The 18,812-nt window shown below is 40.9% G+C and overlaps 1 protein-coding gene across 2 annotated transcripts in view; it reads left to right on the top strand.

Moving 5' to 3' along the window:
* Nucleotides 1-18,812, top strand: part of LOC137423406 (kin of IRRE-like protein 1) — a 446,337-nt gene that overhangs the window by 313,662 nt on the left and 113,863 nt on the right. For both annotated transcript variants that reach the window (XM_068110539.2, XM_068110538.2), the window contains exon 5: nt 17,899-18,049. In XM_068110539.2, coding sequence (XP_067966640.1) covers nt 17,899-18,049 — 151 coding nt within the window. The remainder of the gene's footprint in view (nt 1-17,898; nt 18,050-18,812) is intronic.

The following is an 18,812-nucleotide window of genomic DNA, read 5'->3' as shown; positions in this document are numbered from 1 at the left end:
TTGCGAGGGTCTGCAATCTCTGATTGCCTTTTCTTGTATTATTTAAAATTACCTCTGCCATATTAGCTTCAATAAATTTACCTGTTGGGTAAACCTCAATATCATACAGTTAAACCTCAATATCTTAAATACTTTATATACAGTATCTCTTTGCATGATTGTTTCACCCACTCATCAATGCAAATAATGTGTAAGGAATCAAAGGAAGGTGCAAAGCGTCCCTTCCTTTATATAAGGGATCATGTCTCTGTATGCAGCTTCAACATTGAGACTGAAATTTGTTTCTCTGCTTCTACTGGATGAAATCGGCTGCAAATTTCAGAAGTAAATGATTTGTATGTTGAAGTAATATGTTCCAAATTTCAGCAACGTCTGTTTCTGCATTCTTGAGTTTTATTAAGAAAACCCTCAAAATCACGTTGGTGTCTGTCCATCCGTCCGTCCGCCCAAAATGTGTTGCTGCTCATATCTCAAGGACTATACATTGAAACTAGCTGAAACTTGGAATATACATCGGCCAATAGGTCGAGTCAATGGCTTTTGAAACAAATTCCACCTAAGTGTCATAGTTTTTGCTTTAAAATTAAATATATATAAATATACATTCATAAATATATATATATATATATATATATATATATATATATATTTATATATATATATATACACACATTTAATAACTCTTCAAAATATTATTACCCAAATTTAATGCACTGGGTTAATGGCCTTATGGATTCGGCATCAGACTTCCAAGCCGGGGGGTGTATGTTCAAGTCCTGTCTGGGTTGAATCATTTTTTTCTTCTTACTTTCTGAAGTCTTTTATATCATCTTGAATAATCAAAGGGAGGTGCAATGTACCCTTCCCTTTATATGGGATCATTTCTCTCTTTGCAACTTTAACATAGGGACTGAAAATTCGTTTTTCTGCTTCTACTGGTGTAATGTATATACTAGCAGTAGTACCCGGCTTCGCTCGGGAGGTTTCATGGGAATTTGGGTTATGACTGGGTTCCCAACAGCCACTCGGATTTTTTATTCCAGGTTTACTCCTGTAGGCATTTGGCACCTTTATGGCGAGGTGCACCCGCCTTGACATGATACCGTCATTGAGTATTGTGACCTTTTTTTTAGAACTAAGCTTGCCAGACTCGCAGTCTAGCCCCACTCTAATAGCACCACCACTGATGGTCCGCAACTGCTTATTAGTCATAGCTTATTTCGCAATTGACCTATATCTATAGGACATTTTGGATTTTGTATTTTTGGGGGATTTTTGATTTTTGATTTTTTGGATTTTGGATTTTGTTGTTGTTGTTGTTGTTGTTGTTGAGATCAGGTCACCCCTAAATGCGGACATATGTCATTGCATCTTGAGTTCTTTCATGCATGTATCTGGGGCTGCATGTAAACTTGATGGCAGGATGCAGAGTTGGCCAAGCTCTCCTCCAGCCACATCATTATTCATTCCGTCTCGCAAGTGTATGTAGGAGTCAGATCTTAATTCTTTTTGGTGGATCCTGATGTAACGCAGCCTCTCTGCTTCAATCTTTGCATACATGTCCACAGCGAATTGATGGAAGAGGTTCTGACTTCGATGAAGTTGGTTCAAGGAATTGCCATGAACCATAAAGCGATGAGCATAGAAGTCCATGCAAGAGACAGTTTTTGTTGAGTTTGTACCAGCCTGTGGAATATTAAACTGGTAGCCATCTTCTCCATTCACGAAGAGCAAAGGATACTGGAGGGCATCGTAAGACCTATGGGTTTCACTGATGAAGTTAAGGTTGTTGTCACGACATTTGAGGACAATGTCTCTTCTGCCATATTCTTGGCCAGTCATAATGACAGGCACCTCATTACGTTCTGGAGCATTGAATCGGCGTGCATGCTCACCGGATGGTCTTTTGTCAGCATCAATGATGATCTGAAATTCCAGGGTAGGAGCATTCTTCAGGGCATATTTAAAACTTTCGACATAGCTGTTACTTGAATGAAGCATTTCTTGCAGCTTCAAAATTAAATCAAATATTGTACCCTGGTTGCTGTTGTATCTACTCTGGGCCTGTTGTTCAAGATCTCCAACAAAGTATATCTGCAAATAACGAGGCTGTTCATTTGGTAGAGGCTGGAGGGATCCTATCCTGTAGTAAATCTGTCCCTGAACTTTGAATGTTGGCATGAATCCTCCCTCTGTGATGACATTGGCGCCGAATGACGTCATTTGAAAGGCACAATTGTATTTCCGAATATTCTGAAGGAAATGTTTGGACTCTGGAGTGGTGCCAAGAAGAAGATCCTTAAGTGGCTCAGGTGGTTCAGGAAGCATAGTCAGCTGAACTTTGCCATTAGTGCAACACATTCCTGGTGTTTCTTTATCCCACTTTATGGTGCTACACTTGTCACAAATCTTAGACATGGAGCCAATGGTCACTAATTGATGTGATGCATAATCATGGCTTGGATCATAGTTGAAAGCACCTTGGTACCACTGTTGCGTAGTGAATGGTCGAGATCTTACCTCAGCATGACTTGTCCTATCTCTTTGACGCCTTGTCTGACGTTCATCTGGAGTTTCCTCCTGCCGTCGAGTTGACTGTCAGAAGACCTGTTCTTGGAGGCGAGACTGCCTCTGTTCTAGTGCTTCCTGCTGCCTTTCAGCTCTTCGTCTGGTAGCGTTTTCTTGGAGTTGTGACTGTCTTTCCTCGAGTGTCTCATGGTCTATAAGAGCTGATCGTCTGCGTGCCGGGGTTTGACGTTCCTGCTGATGTTCCGCATCTGTCCGTGCTTCTCTTCGTGTCTGCATATGGAGGGCTGCAGGCGACTTTCCGAAATTTGGCCGCTTTTTGGGTGGCATCGTAGTAGGGAAAACTATCGCTTTTCGTTTGATAATGGGAAGAGGAGGGGAAAACGCTCGTTTTTTATGGAAAACGTTCGCTTTACTTATAAAATAGGAATAAATCGGAGATTATCGAAGGTAGGAATAAATCGGAATAAAAAAATAGGAATAAATCGGTGAAATAGGAATAATAATAATAATAATAATGAAGAAACGTGGCGAAAACGTTCGCTATTAAAATGAATGTTGATGTAACGCGACGGCTTATATAGGATTATTAGGAGGGGCGGAGACCTTAGGGAGGCGGAGACTGTTTATATTGTCCAATAGAAAAAGGGTAAAAAAAATTGACTTCCAGAAAGGTCAAATATTTCGTGGTCCCGCCTTTTTGGGGTTTTATTTTTAGTTCGAGCAGGAGTTCGAGCAGAAATAGGAATAAATCGGAGAAATAGGAATAATAATAATGAAGAAACGTGGCGAAAACGTTCGCTATTAAAATGAATGTTGAAGTAACGCCACGGCTTATATAGGATTATTAGGAGGGGCGGAGACCTTAGGGAGGCGGAGACTATACAAATTGTCCAATAGAAAAAGGGTAAAAAAAATTGACCCTTCTAGAAAGGTCAAATATTTCGTGGTCCCCCTTTTTGGGTTTTTCTTTTGAGTTCGCGATTTCAGTCGGGGGTGCGATTTCAGTAATTTTAAAGACTGCCATTGGATTCCCCATATAAAACTACCCATAGTTGTGCACCATTAAGACCTCGAATCGGCGCATACGGATTTGTATACCTAACGACACCACAAACAGACATTGCCTTTTATTATATAGAAGATATATATACATATATATACACACTTTATACCCCTTTAAAACATTTTTTAAAATAGTCCAATGTGCTGGCCCAATGGCCTACTGGATAAGGCATCGGATTCCTAAGCTGGGGATTGTGAATTCAAATCCCATTTGGGTTTGAATATGTTTCCCCTTACCTTTTCAAGTCTTTTTTCCGTCTTCAATAAAGTCTCGTGTGATGAACAAATGCATTTTGTTCGTATTTAAAATGTATCTTGTGAAAAATGCCAGGGGCATTGAAAAGGCCGCTTTATACGAGGTATGTGCCATGTGGCAAACTATAGAAAAGAAGGGACATTCAAAAAAATATCGTGTGCATGCTGAATCTTGTGTTTTTCAGGAGGAACCAAGTAATGCTCTAGAAAAGTTCATAGAAAGGGGCGCCAACTTGATTCACACAGCTACATAAAGAAGTAAATGTATTTTCAATGCAGTTACAGTCTCTTGGTTTCAAAGGGACCTCTTCGCGGTCCTTCATTTTTCTGTAAAAAAATAAAATGCCAAACATAATATTAGTTTTCTATTCGATTGCAGAAGTAGGTGTACATATAAAAGTCATCCATCATCTCTAATTTATCATCAGTATTCATCATGTACATATCACGTTTGTCCAATATGTCTGCAATGTCAACACTTGCAAGTTTATGTATTCTGCACTTATGGTCCAAAGGGATTGGTAAAACAGGCTGTACTGCACTGCACACGAGTGCAATTCTTTCATCTAATCCAATTGTTGCCTATAATATGTACACACATCGTGCGCTTCTCCAACGCTTGTCCCAAAGAATACATAACACCCAACATGTCTGCAATTTGTTGGTACATAGTACATACTAACTTTATTAATTTTTTTAACAAATTATATTTCACACACGTGCATATTTTCTTGTTTTTGATCTCAAGGTACACAGAAAACTTTACATACTAATGGGTTTTAACCTGTTAGATACTGAGATTTTTTTTTTTTTGAATGTCCCTTCTTTTCTGTACTTTGCCAAATGACACATACCATATATAAAGGTGCCTTTTTCTATGCCCGTGGTATTTTTCCCAAGATGTTAAAAAACAGACTTTTTTTTCCTTAATTAGGCTTCCAGTGAAGTTCACACTGGATGCCTATTGTTTTTTGTTCTTGTAAGGATTATTCTTTCTATTCTCTTTTCTTGTTTCTTTCTGTGCCTTTTTCTGCAACTGTATTTATTTGTGACCTATTTCTACCTCTCCTTTGTTTTTGTTTTTTTATTGACTCAAAATGTTCTTAAACTTGTGCATTCTAAATATTTCAACTGACTTGCCTTGCTGAGGTCCAATATACACAATATTGTCCAAAATTGTTAATTGTCCTCTTGGCTTTGGGGAAATGCGGCTGTGCTTACAGATTTGATGTTGCTATCAATGAGGTGCTCAGCATGAATGATGCACCTCATGGCTTATTGTCAGCTACAAACAAAAATAATAAATTCATAAAGTGTACATTGAGGTCATTTATAAAATTACAAAAAGAAATAGATTCAGTTCATCCTCCCTCATGATGGTACTTAACTGGTTACTTATTCTTTCAAATGCAGCTCATTGCTGTGGGTAGCAGTATTAGTTTCCAGGAGCAACTGTGCTGCTGATGCAGTGCCTTCTGTGATTGGATCAGGAATTTGTAATTTTTCAGTGTGCCAGTGATAGCTCACTTACACTTCGCGAAGGACACCATGATATTTTTTAACATCTACCCACTAATGCTGGCCAAAGGGACAGCACACACTTTAGTGCCTTGCGCAGGATGACAGTTTATAGCTGGGTCGCGATGCGAACCCAAGCTATACTTTTAGGCTATCTTGCTAGCCCATAAGTTAACAATGAACAGCATTCATTTGAACCCAGTTTCATTTGCAACCAACGAGCTGAGCATTGTGGTACATTTGTATATGTTTTTCTTGAAGCATTCAGTGTTATACCATGTGATGTTCCTTACTGAAAGGCGAAAAATCACATGGATTAACACCTACAGCTGTTTGTGTTTTTAATCAGCTGAAAACTGACAGCAGTGGCAATTATTAATGGAAAGTTCAGGGAGAGGTCACAATCATTTGGACAAAATTAAGCAAGTCAAATCTTTCTCCACAGGCCTCGTAAAGGTTAAACTCTTGTCAGGAATATGTTGTGGGTCCAGATTGTCTGGACTACCCTTTCTCAAAGGCAAAAATAAGGATGAAGGGGGAAGAAATGGAGGAAAACGAACTGGCATTTATGCTTTAACTGACATCAAGTCACCGTGTTATTTTGTACCATTGTACTATATATAATGGCATTAAAGCTTGGAAGTCACCAATTCCATCTTATCTGACATTTTTGTGAACATTACTGCTGTCCTTTGCTTTCTGGTGCATTCAAAACAGTCTCCATCCCACGTGTTGTATGGTTTGAAGCGTGAGTTAAGCTTATTTGTCAAACAGCCACAGTGCATGGTTCCCTAAATCACAAAGGCTTCATGAGGTATAAACTCTGTTTCGCTGATTAAATTCGTATATCAATAGGTCTTGTAAAGCATTTCTTTACCATAATAATGAGGATTTGGTTTATCGCTATATCAAAGTTGTCCACACAGTGACATTTTGAGGCCACCAAAACCTCTTTATTAATGTTTCGATCTACCAATGAGCATCTTTCCTTTGACTCACTTTCAGTAAATATGTCCTTGTACTTCAAACTTCACTAGAAACGTATTATTTGTGAAATATTGGAATAACTAGCGGGGTCACCCGTGGGAATCCCACGGGCATGGATGTGTGTGACATTTCGACATATTGAGTTAGATGCTGCACCTGCACATTCAGTTATATAAAATGGTTACTGGCAATTGATCACATCCACAAATGATGTAATCCACACAATTTATGTACTTTACATAACGTTAATAGGAATACATGCCCGTGTAGATGGGAAATACAGTTTGTTTGAAATAAATCACAAATATCAGAAGAAAGTTTTTAAAATTTAGAACTATTCTCACTCAGAGTTAAACATCACCGTAATATTATGCGGTTGCTTCAACGTTTTCGGTGAATTATGTCATCATTTGTGAGATTTTTTGGGAATTTTTTTTTTTGAATGAGATTTTTATATTTAAAAAAACGGCAAAAAGCATCAGAACAGCTGTGAAACAGCATCAAAACAGCAGTGAAAAAGCATCAAAACACTATCAAAACAACAGTGGAAATCGTCAAAACAGCAGTGAAAAAGCATCAAAACACTATCAAAACAACAGTGGAAAGCGTCAAAACAGCAGTAAAAAAGCATCAAAACAGCAGTGAAAAAGCATCAAAACAGCAGTGAAAAAGCATCAAAACAGCATTGAAAAAGCATCAAAACAGCAGTGAAAAAGCATCAGAACAGCAGTGAAAAAACATCAGTGAAAAAGCATCAAAACAGCAGTGAAAAAGCATCAAAACAGCAGTGAAAAAGCATCAAAACAGCAGTAAAAAGCATCAAAACAGCAACAATGGTCCAGTGATTTTTCAATCACCGCAACTAAATGTGTCGGAGTAATTAACTATTTTCCTTGGTGCCCTCCTTTTGTTGCCTGAATGGTGTCACTGCAGGACCTCCGGGTAAACAACATTACGGGTGAAGATTCCACTGTGGCCATCAATTTTTCCCTGTTGGCCATTACTGACTACCTTTACCTTGACATCCTCAAATCGTTTAGCACGCGACAATGCAACATATAATTGGCCATGGCTGAAGACGGGTTCTGGTAAGTAAATCCCAACTTTGTGTAATGTTTGACCTTGACTCTTGTTTATTGAGAAAGAGAATGCCACACGAACTGGAAATTGATGGCGTTTGAGTACGAATGATAGTGTTGTATCGGAAGGTGAAATGCTAATCCTGGGTATAAATGTGCGTGTTCCTTTGTGACTGCCAGAAATTATTTCTCCGTCTATTATGTTTGGCAACAATCTTTTAACAACCAATCTTGCACCATTGCACAGTCCCTGTTTCGGATCAAAGTTACGGAGTAACATGATGACAGCACCATCTTTGAGACGAAGTTTGTGCAATGGCATTCCAGAAGGAGTTAATTGATTTAGAAATTCCATAGGATAATTTAGTGCCTCTTCAGGGTCATCACAGACAATGGAATCAGCGCTGAAGTACGTCTTTTTCCCCCAGGAAATGCATCCAGTATCTCATCGTTGATCACAAATGTGGATTCATTCTTTGGACACAACACGGCTCGTTGTGCCAGCGCATCATAGTTTGAATGGATTTCGTTCAAATTACCGAAAATAGCCTCTGCTAAAGAAATGTTGTCTTCTACACAGATACGATCAGGCAGTCGTATTAAATCTGAGTCAGGAATTGTTTCCACAGTCCCATTTCCAACCGACAGTAACCATTTTGAGAATTCTTCGTCATCATTAGCTCTCATGTTTGATGTTAAGTTCAGCTGTTTGAACTTTGGCCACAACTTGCTATGCTTGATGCATGTGGCGATGATTGCTGCAGGTGCAGCGTGAGGTACAACGGGCAAAACCTGCCTGAAGTCCCCACCAAGAAGTAAGACCTTTCCACCAACAGGAATGTTGTTGCTGGTTACATCCCGGAGACATCGATCAACAGCCGCTAAAGCATATGCTGGAGCCATAGGTGCTTCATCCAAAATGAATAGATTGGCCTTCCTTAGAGCATCTGCATCTTTACTCGTAGGTGATGTGTTGCATGTGGAGTTTTCCAAAAATGGGCACTGGCAATTTAAATCGATGGTGCGATGTACGGCCCCCTGCTAGCAATGTTGCTGCAATACCCGAGAACGCCATTGGAAGAACCAAACGACACTGGCCTTGCAAGATGTGCAGAAGCGTATTATAGAGAAAAGTCTTGCCACTTCCGCTCGGTTCATCAACGAAAAACAACCGGTTGCCTGTGTACTGGTCCCTACAATGAACGGCCTGTAGGACCTCATCTACAATTTGGATTTGGTCATCATTTAGTAGTTGTCTGTTGTTTTCACCTTTTTCATGTTCATCTCCCGGTACATACTGATAATCATCGCTCGAAAGATCTTCAACAGCGTCTGGAGGTACTGGTAACTGAAATGCTTCCATGGTCTGTCCATGTCTCAGGAGGAAGGACTGTATTTCTCGCAATGCCATGAAAATACTCTGTTCCAAGATATGGCCGCTGTGCACAAAATCTTCGCAAAGGTCGTTTTTATATTTTTCCCACAGTGCCGACGTGTCTGTTGGTGTGCAGAATATGCATAGGGTTGCAAAAAGAGATCTCAATTATTGTGGCATGGCAAAGAAAACTCCATCAGCTAAGGACCTGTCCCATTCTGTATCATCTTCTGTTAAATGTAATTTCCTGGCTGCATCCTTGTATGTTTCACAAACTGCTCCATCTACGGTTCTGAGATCTTCAAATGATGTTTTACCAGGGCAGTGCAGCAGGAGTACACGAAGATGAAAGCACTCAATGTCCATAGGGCTTGCCGAAACCATGCGTCCGATAACCTTGTTGCCGCCCCGGCGTCGAAGTTTCCATGTCTTTCGTCCATCTTCAAATACGTAATATTTTGGAATGTCATGGTACAGATAACTTCGTGCCTCAGGGTATCTCTGGTTTAACTGAAACCAAGCTGTAAGTGTTGTACCCCTATGTCGTACAATGGCTTCTTCCTCGTTACCATCCCTGAACACAACAGTCTGCAATTCAGGTAAGTGTCCCGCAAGTCTGGTGATGGAATGGGACTGTTTGTGCATTTCAAATTCCATCAATCTCCATGCTGCCTCTGGGGCACTGACATATCTGCAGTCCAAATAGGTCTTTATTTCGTCCACCTCCACTCTCCCGCGCTCTCGAATTTCGATGCCGGCACAGTCATGTCCCTTGTACACATATTTAAATAAGTACTTTATACTCTTTATGCTTGCGCAAACCTCAATGTTGATGTGTGCTCTGTACTTCTTCAGTAAATAAGCATTGAATGGGACCACAAATTGGCAATCAACATCGGTTCCATGAACGGTTATGGTGGGTCCATTTGGGGGACGCTTGTAAAGGGCATAGCCATCTATGCTCGCAAGTGTCTCTGCAGCATACGCTTTTGGAAAGCCTTTACTGCACACTCCATCTTTCACACAAATCGAATGGCGATTTAAAGTGCCACACGGACCATGTATCATTGTATCATGTGAGACTTCTCCAAGGAATGGATCTCTGGTGACTCATTTGAATTAGGAATTTGTGCGGAAACATTTCTGTCAATGTCTTCGGCGGTACAAATTTTATCTTCTTGGCACAGAATGAGTAATATGTGGGCATGCGGTAGGCCACGCTTCTGATACTCGACGACGTAGAGAAATGCACGTACTTTGCCCAACACGTGCTTCTTCGTTATATCGTCGATTAACTCTTTTAATTTCAGATGAAACACGCGTGCCACTAAATCTGGTCTGCCTTCAGCTCGTTGGTGTTGTCCGATGTTTTCTTGTATCTCTGTCCATTTTGGATTACACGTGAACGTGATGAAAATATCTGGTTTCCCGAATTTGCGAACAATGGCCATAGCATCTTGGTAGTTCTGCTGCATAGCTCTTGGACTCCCTGCAAAACTCGACGGAAAAATGATGATACGACCGACAGGACGTTGGTTATCAGCAGCAACGTTCTGGACGTGGTCCAGTAGTCCTCTGTATTCCATGGCTCTAAGGGTTTCCTGATTTTGTTTGAAGTATTGCAGTCGATTTGCTTCTGCCTTGCAATATCCGTCGACAACATACTGCTGGAGCAATTTCCCCGAAGAATGGATAGTGCTGAATTCATTTCGAATAGCCAGTCGGTAGGCATAGAATTCAGGATGAGTTACCTTGTTTCGAACCGCAGTTTGTCGCTGGTGAGGCATGTTTATCATCCATCCAGGCTCGCCATGTGGAAAGAGAATGGGATATGTCATGGGATCAATGTGAGAGGAAAGTGGAGAGAGATTGTGTAAGCCCTGGTCATGCAAATGAACCTGGAAATCCCTGTTTGCAGGTGGTTCACCATCTTGTCCACTAACAAAGACAGCAGCAATTTCATCAGCAGTTGGTATGTTGTAACGTCTTTGGTCGTCTGCACACAGTCGACGAAAATGCATTTCCAAGGTAGAAGGGAGGCGATCTTCAAGGACAGCTTTCCTGATTTCTTCCTGTTCACGCTCGAACATAGTCTTGTAACATGTGACATAAGGATTAACGTCGGATAGTATGTTGTGCAGTTCTGCCATCAATTCTTGCAAACATCTGTGATTCTCAGGTCGATTCATACGTTCCTTTGTAGCTTGAGCTGTATCCAAAATAAATAACTGTGCAAATTGTGCTTGTTCATGTACATGTGATGGATGTAATGGACCACAGCGATGGTAAATTTGACCGTGGATTTTGAAACAGTACGGTCCATTTCCTGGAGGAGATGAGATCTGAGCACCCATTGATGCAAAAGCTAATGCCGAATTGTAATTCCGGATATTGTCTCGGAAGTTGCGACATTTTCCATCGTCACTCTGATAAATTTGTTGCAGTCGAGCAGGTACGGCAAATAGTGGAGGCAATTTAACTTTTCCCTTGGAACAACACAGTGTAAATCCATCCCCTTGTCCTGTTGATTCATTTGTGAAATGGTGTGCAGAACAGTACACACATGGTGATGTCATTGGACCGCAATTATGCTCTTGAACAATATTATCGAATACTTCGGCTGGATTCATTATGGCTGCGGTTGTATATGTTTGCTGAGCACTCCAACGTCTTTGTTGCTCAGCATGACGTGCGAGTCTGTGTTGACGTTCATCGACGGTCTCGTTCTCACACCTCATCGTTGTTGCAGCAGCATCCTGTGCGAGTCTGTGTTCATGTTCCTCGACTGTCTCGTTCTCCCTCCTCATCGTTGTTGCAGCAGCATCCTGTGCGAGTCTGTTTTCACATTCCTCGACTGTCTCGTTCTCCCTCATCGTTGTTGCAGCAGCATCCTGTGCGAGTCTGTGTTCACGTTCCTCGACTGTCTCGTTCTCCCTCCTCATCGTTGTTGCAGCAGCATCCTGTGCGAGTCTGTGTTCACGTTCCTTGACTGTCTCGTTCTCCCTCCTCATCGTTGTTGCAGCAGCATCCTGTGCGAGTCTGTGTTCACGTTCCTCGACTGTCTCATTCTCCCTCCTCATCGTTGTTGCAGCAGCATCCTGTGCGAGTCTGTGTTCACGTTCCTCAACTGTCTCGTTCTCCTGTCTCATTCGTTTTCTTGCTGCAACCTGTTCAAGTCTGCATTGACGTTCGTCGACGAACTCGTTCTCCCGTCTCATTCGTTTTCTTGCTGCATCCTGTTCAAGTCTGCGTTCTTCATCGACTGTGTCATTCATTTTGGAAATGGAAGTTTCCACGCAATGCATGAATTGTCACGATCGTCAAGAGGAAGTGTCTCGTCATCAAATGACAAATAAATTACATTGTGAAAATTAAAGATTTCGAATAAACCTATTTAAAGTGTATGCGCAAATAACTAATAAATAAAAAAACGAAGAAATATCTCTCGGTAATTTCCTGAACCATATTTTACTTCCGGCTAATAATGTTGAATGAAATAAAAACGAAGAAATATATGTCGTTTTGTGACGACTGTCATCAAAAGTAAAAGTAATATATCTTAACGGAAAAGAAAAAGCGAATTTTAAATATATGTCGACTGTTATTTTAGGCGGTGTATTTTCGTTTATCATCATGGCGCGATTTAAAAAAATATATCTCTGCATTTTCCTCTCCAATACCTCCTCACCCTTTACACACACACCGGCCCATGTTTACATAAACACACACACACACATACACCCACACACATATACAGTATTATACACATACACATACACACACACACACACACACGTACATCGACAAACATGCACACACGTACAGACACATTACACATATACACATATGTATACACATATGTATCCACATATACACATATATGCACATTATACACATATATACATCTCCACACACACACACACACACACACACACACACACACACACACACACACACCAACACACACACATATACACATACACAAAAACACACACACACGTACAGACACATATACACACACACATATATATACACATACACACACACACAGACATATATATACACATACACATACAACAACAACATGCATTTTAAGCCATTTTCCCTGCTAGGGCGGGGGTTAGCCTACATACACATACACACACATATAGCACGCACACACACACACACACACACACACACACACACACACACACACACATATATGCACGTGCACACACACACACATGTACACATGTCCCACATGTATATATCCCACATCCCACATGTATATACATGTTTAAAGTGTACGTGCCCTTCACCCCTCCCCCACCCGGCAACGCTGGGTACTTCTGCTGGTAACTAATAAAATAAAAACGAAGAAATATCTCTCGGTAATTTCATGAAACTCGGTGGAATTGGATGAAATTCGCTCGGTGAATTCACTCGGTTTATTCGGTTCGGCTCGGTTCACTCGGTTTAAAGAAAAAGCGATAATGTCGACATGTTGCCGTCTGTGTCATGTTGGGCGGTATATGATACATGTTGGGCGGTTGTTGGCGGTTGGGCGGTGGGTGGTGATATGGTGTATTTTTTAAAAATATATCTCTGCATTTTCCCACGTTGCTGACACCGAATCTAAAACCATCAATAAAAATGAAATCAGATGGTGAGTTAGATTGGAGATAAAGGCGTGAGAGAGACTCACGAAGGCCTTTAAGTTACAGGCGTTTGAGATTTCATTTCGTTCTATAAACGGAAACTTTCATCGGATTTTCTTCCCGTTTTTTTTCAACCGAGTCTAAAACTATGTTAGCGACTGGGAAAAATGAAATGATATATCGAATTAGAATTGAAATAAACCTGTGTGAGAGAGAAAGACAGCACAGGCCTAACTAAACAGGCCTCAAAGCTATTCGAGAAGGAGGAGTGGGTGGAGCTACTCTGCAAACCGAGTAAGCCACACCCCCTGGATAGACGCCCAACAGACAGACAGAACACCTATGCCTATTATAATATAGATTGTTTTTCAGTGAATAGATTATTGTTTCACTTTTTCAAATCTTTTTCCCAATTTGGACATCGTGATGGGATTAATCAGGCACATGTTTGAGCATGTGAAACAAAACCGAACGTCTAACAACGGTGTGGCCGGGCTTGTTTGATACTTCAGTTGAAGAGGAGTATCGTATGACCTGGGTGGGGATACCAGATACCAGTTAGCAAATAATGTATGTATTAAAAAAAATTCAATTAATACCACATTGCTATGCCACCTTCAGTCAAACATCGGGCATTGACAGCAGGTTCGTGAAGGACTTGGACAGAAAAACGTACCCAGTCTGATTGTTGCTAAATCCGGACAATGGCGAAACTGCAAATGGGAATCCGCGAATGTCACGGATGGAAACCCTTCCGTCATTTCCTCATTCTGCTCTAAACTCGATATCTCTATATTTTCATTTCAAACAGCATCATTCATCATTCCAATCACAAATTAATACTATGGTATTAATATATCAAAATATAATGTTAAATCACGATTGTATTGAGTTATCAAACCAGCGAACCATCACCATCTGTTCACTTCTGGATTCGGGAACAAGGTCCGTGTCGATCGCATTTCAAAATCATAATTGTATTGAGGAATTTCTAAAACCTCCTGTCTACCTTACGACATCCGCTGGGACCCCAAAACGTTCCACAGAACGTTTTTATATTTCCTTTTAGTAAAATATCCAACTGTAATGCTGTAATGTAATGCAACTGTAATTTCTAAACATTGTCCCTCTGTCATGTGACCAGATACTCAGCTCTGATTGGTGGACGTTTGTTAGGGACATACACACGTTAGGGACATGTTCGGGACATACACGGACAGACAAAAGCTGTTCCAGACGGAATTGCCCTATGGGCAATTGTAAAAATAGCATACAAATTGAGTTGGTCTGTTTGTTTTTCTTTTTGAACAGCTCATTGGATATCCAGTACATAATTCTGGAGGTTTTCCTCTCTATTAATCTTTCAGGTGGAATATGTCATGTCTGTGGTGAAAAGCTCAGTGGATGGCAGACAAAGCAAGAACTAAAAAGCTTTATGTTGATGAATACTGCTCAATAACCTCCACTTTCCCATTCTTCCATCACTCCTGTTTCCAACCTAAGACAAAGCGATTGTTGAGAATCCTTGCTGGAGACCTGGGAAATCAGGGTTCAAATTCCTGGCTGACCATCTGCCATCCAAAATATACGTCTTCACACGTACCGCAGTGTTTCCCCCGATGTCGGAAATATTTTGTTGCCGTCAATTGCCAATGTTTCCTAAATGCAACAACATATAATAATATGAGTTTCTTCACAAGAAACATTAACACAGGAGGAGGCCTTTTCGGCCTATCAAAAGCCTGCACTATTATTACCAACTTTAATGGTTGTTTATCCATATTCTATCCTTTTTAAATGCTGAGCACCAAGTAAGGAAGCAGCATGTGCATTTTTAAAGTGTTTGGTGCAACCTGGCTGGGGTTTGAACCACTAACCTCCCAGAATCAGATTGGATGCTCTCACCATTATGCGACAGAGGCTGGTTGAATGTATTTGGCTTACTTGAGCCTTTCGTGATAGATAGCAATTTATATTGTACTCACCTACCCCGCTTCTCCCCTGTCCAACCAAGTGAATATATGCTATTGAAATTATTGAGGTACAGTATTGTAAAAAAATTATATATATATATATACAGACTTGGCATTTAATATGGAATATATTTTTTTTCTTGACTTGGGTTTACTTTCTGAACTCAGTATATCAATCTGGTGAGTTTTTTTTACCCTTCGGTGATGTCTTTGTTGAAAGAACCATGTCACTGAATGTCTTTCACAGCAAGAAGTCAATAACAGGATTATATCACAGGTGGCGTGACAAAATGTAAGGACAGGTACATTTGACGATTGGCTTCACAATCGGGTATACAAGGGTTGTTGCATTCTGTATTAGTGGAAAACAACTGCTGCACGTCTACAAAAGTTATTGCCGCTTCCTCTGGAGATGGTCCGTCAACTTGACAATGCTGTTTGTCATGGAGTGGTGGCTTTACGAAATTCTGGCATGAAATAGCGTGCTATTGCTCAGCAGTATGGCATCACCCAAGGTCAGGTGTCAAAAATCCTGAAACGAAATGCTCAGAGGGGTGTCCCTACTCCAATACCGAGGCCAGGACGTCCACACAGAACCACAAGGAGAGATGATCGCCAGCTGCACCGGTTAGTCTGCAATGGCCGTACCAAGTCAGCTAATCGGCGTAGGGCTGAGTGGCATCAACTGACAAATGTGCCTGTATCCAGAAGGCTAGTCAACCAACGACTGGTTCAAGCAGGCTATCGTGCCAGGCGTCCCCTGAGAAAGCCACGCCTGACAAGACAACACAGCCAGCACCGATTGCAGTGGGCCAGAGAGCACCGTCAATGGCAGCAAGGACACTGGAATCACGTGACCTTCAGTGACGAGTCTAGATTTCTGGTCTATCGTCAAGATGGCCGCGTCCGAGTGTGCAGACAAGTGCATGAAGCCCACAACGAAGATTGTATAGTGCCAAGAGTCCAAGCTGGAGGTGGTGGGGTGACCGTTTTGGCTGCTTTTCATGCAGGGGGCAAAACTGACCTGGTTGTTCTGAATGAAAACCTGAACCAGTTCAAGTACAGGGTCATTCTGGAAGAAACATTGCTTCCATTTGCTCGTGCAGCCTTTCGAGGAAACTTTGTCTTCCAAGATGACAATGCACGGCCTCACCGTGCTCGCATGATCCAACACTTTCTTGCTGAACGTGGTGTAGAGCATATGGAGTGGCCTGCCATGTCCCCGGATATGAATCCGATAGAGAACTTGTGGGCAGAATTAACGCATCAAATCGACAACTTGGACCAGCAGCCGACCTCTGTGCGTGAATTGCAGCAGACTATTGTCACTGCATGGCAAGCGATTCCTGTCCAAACCTTGGCAAATCTCATGAACAGCATGCCTCAACATGTACGTGCTCTCCTGAATGCTCGTGGGGGTTACACGAAGTACTGAACTGTAATTTTACTGTCCGTAATCCCAGTCATAATTTAGCTTTTGTTTTTGTTGAATTTTTTTTTGGCTAATGTGCAAAATAAAGAGATACTTCTGGAAAACGTACAGAAGTTTAACACAGTACTGTCCATGAATTGAGTTCGATATCAGTTTACATCACTTACGAGGATCAATTTATTTGCTTCGAAATGTCAAATGTGGTTTTTGTTTCTTTTAAACGTCACATTAACAAAATCTAGAATAATTTCAACATAATTCCAATGAACTTTTGGTTCTAAGTCATCTTGAAAAGTAAGTTTACCCCCACAAAAAATATTCCATATTAAATGCCAAGTCTGTATATGTATATATATATATATATATATATATATATATATATATATATATATATATATATATATATATATATATATATATATATATATATATATATAATTCCAGTAATCTCTGTGTGTATGTTTGTATGTTTGTATGTTTGTATGTATGTATGTATGTATGTATGTTTGTCTGTGACCGCTGTTTCTCGACAACCACGGGTCCGATATACTTGCAACTTGCCAGGTATATTGCTGGGGACCCGAGGATGTGCCTTTTCAAGGTTTGAAATTAATCGGACAAGTAGTTACCGAGCTATGGCGATTTCTTTACCAAACACCGCAAGCCGTTCGCTTTGGACCAAACCATTGCATGTAAATAGAGGGGGGGGTTCTGTGGTCGTTGCGAATGGACCAAACCATTCATGTAAATAGAGGGGGGGGTTCTGTGGTCGTTACTGCCACGTGGTTTCAAAGTTTTTTTTTGTTGTTGTTGTTTGCACGCATGTTTTTTTGCACCCACGTACGGGCACGCCCTAGGATGTTTACACACACACACCCCTACACAAATTTTTTTTTTTTTTTTTTTTTTGGCAAGGAACGGGCACCCACGTACGGGCACGTCCTAGCTTATATATAGTACGGGCATGCCCTAGTATATATAATTTCAGAATATTTTGGGAATTCTATTCAATCACCGATGTTGCTTTTGTTTTTCTGGTTCTGGGCAGTCACTGCTGAGTGACATGAAGCGGGAGGACGCAGTCAGTATGCTGACCATCATGCCGAGCAGTGCGGACGTTGGTTGTACCTACACATGTCGTGTATCCAACAAAGCGCTACCTGAGGGCAAACAGACATCCATTTCACTCAACGTGCAGCGTGGGTCCCACAAATTTCACACTGCACTTTGCCATCTGTATCACGCGCATTGGATATCATGTCATGAATTAATAATATTTCACAAAACCTTTACATTTCAACTGCGCCTCATGTATAGCATTTGGTTTACTTAAAGCACTGTGAAATCCATGCAGAAGGGAACTACCAGGAAATAATGATTAATTTCGAACAATTTTCTGTCTCGCTGTGCTGTTGCCCTGACCATGGATGTATGAGAGTCCTCAAAAGTAGCTTAGAGTACAATATAAAAAATAGTTTCTAATTTTTAAGGAAACAATCTATTGAAATGCAGACAGACAAGAATGCTATAACGCACCAATAGTTCACCCTTATTTATATGAAGGAAATCAGGTGCATGCACTGAATGGGACTGTAGTGTTATATTATGCTAAGATTGTGGAACAACTCACTTAAACGGTTCTTGATATTTTAAAATAATTATGTGTATGAGCCTCAATCATTCATGTGAACATTAATGAAAATTTGTACATTATTTGCAAAAAATTGGCCTCTCATGAATTCCTTCCTTGGCAGTCACTGTAACGTAACATGCTGAAGGCATGATTTTGAAGCCGGAAAAAGCTACACAGCCGAGAAATCTGGCCCTACGGATGATCAACATTCCTTTGAGAATGGGAAAGATCAGCCAGTGGAGAAAACTCAGTCCTTTCCCTGTTGAGGAGATTTTCAATGCAGGCCTAGTAATGAGCCAAGGCACATTCGCAACACAGAATAGTGGGAA

The sequence above is a fragment of the Myxine glutinosa genome, chromosome 3 (genome assembly GCF_964187855.1).
Source record: "Myxine glutinosa chromosome 3, kmMyxGlut1.1, whole genome shotgun sequence".
Lineage (NCBI taxonomy): Eukaryota > Metazoa > Chordata > Myxini > Myxiniformes > Myxinidae > Myxine > Myxine glutinosa.
This window is presented reverse-complemented; position numbering and strand designations above follow the sequence as displayed.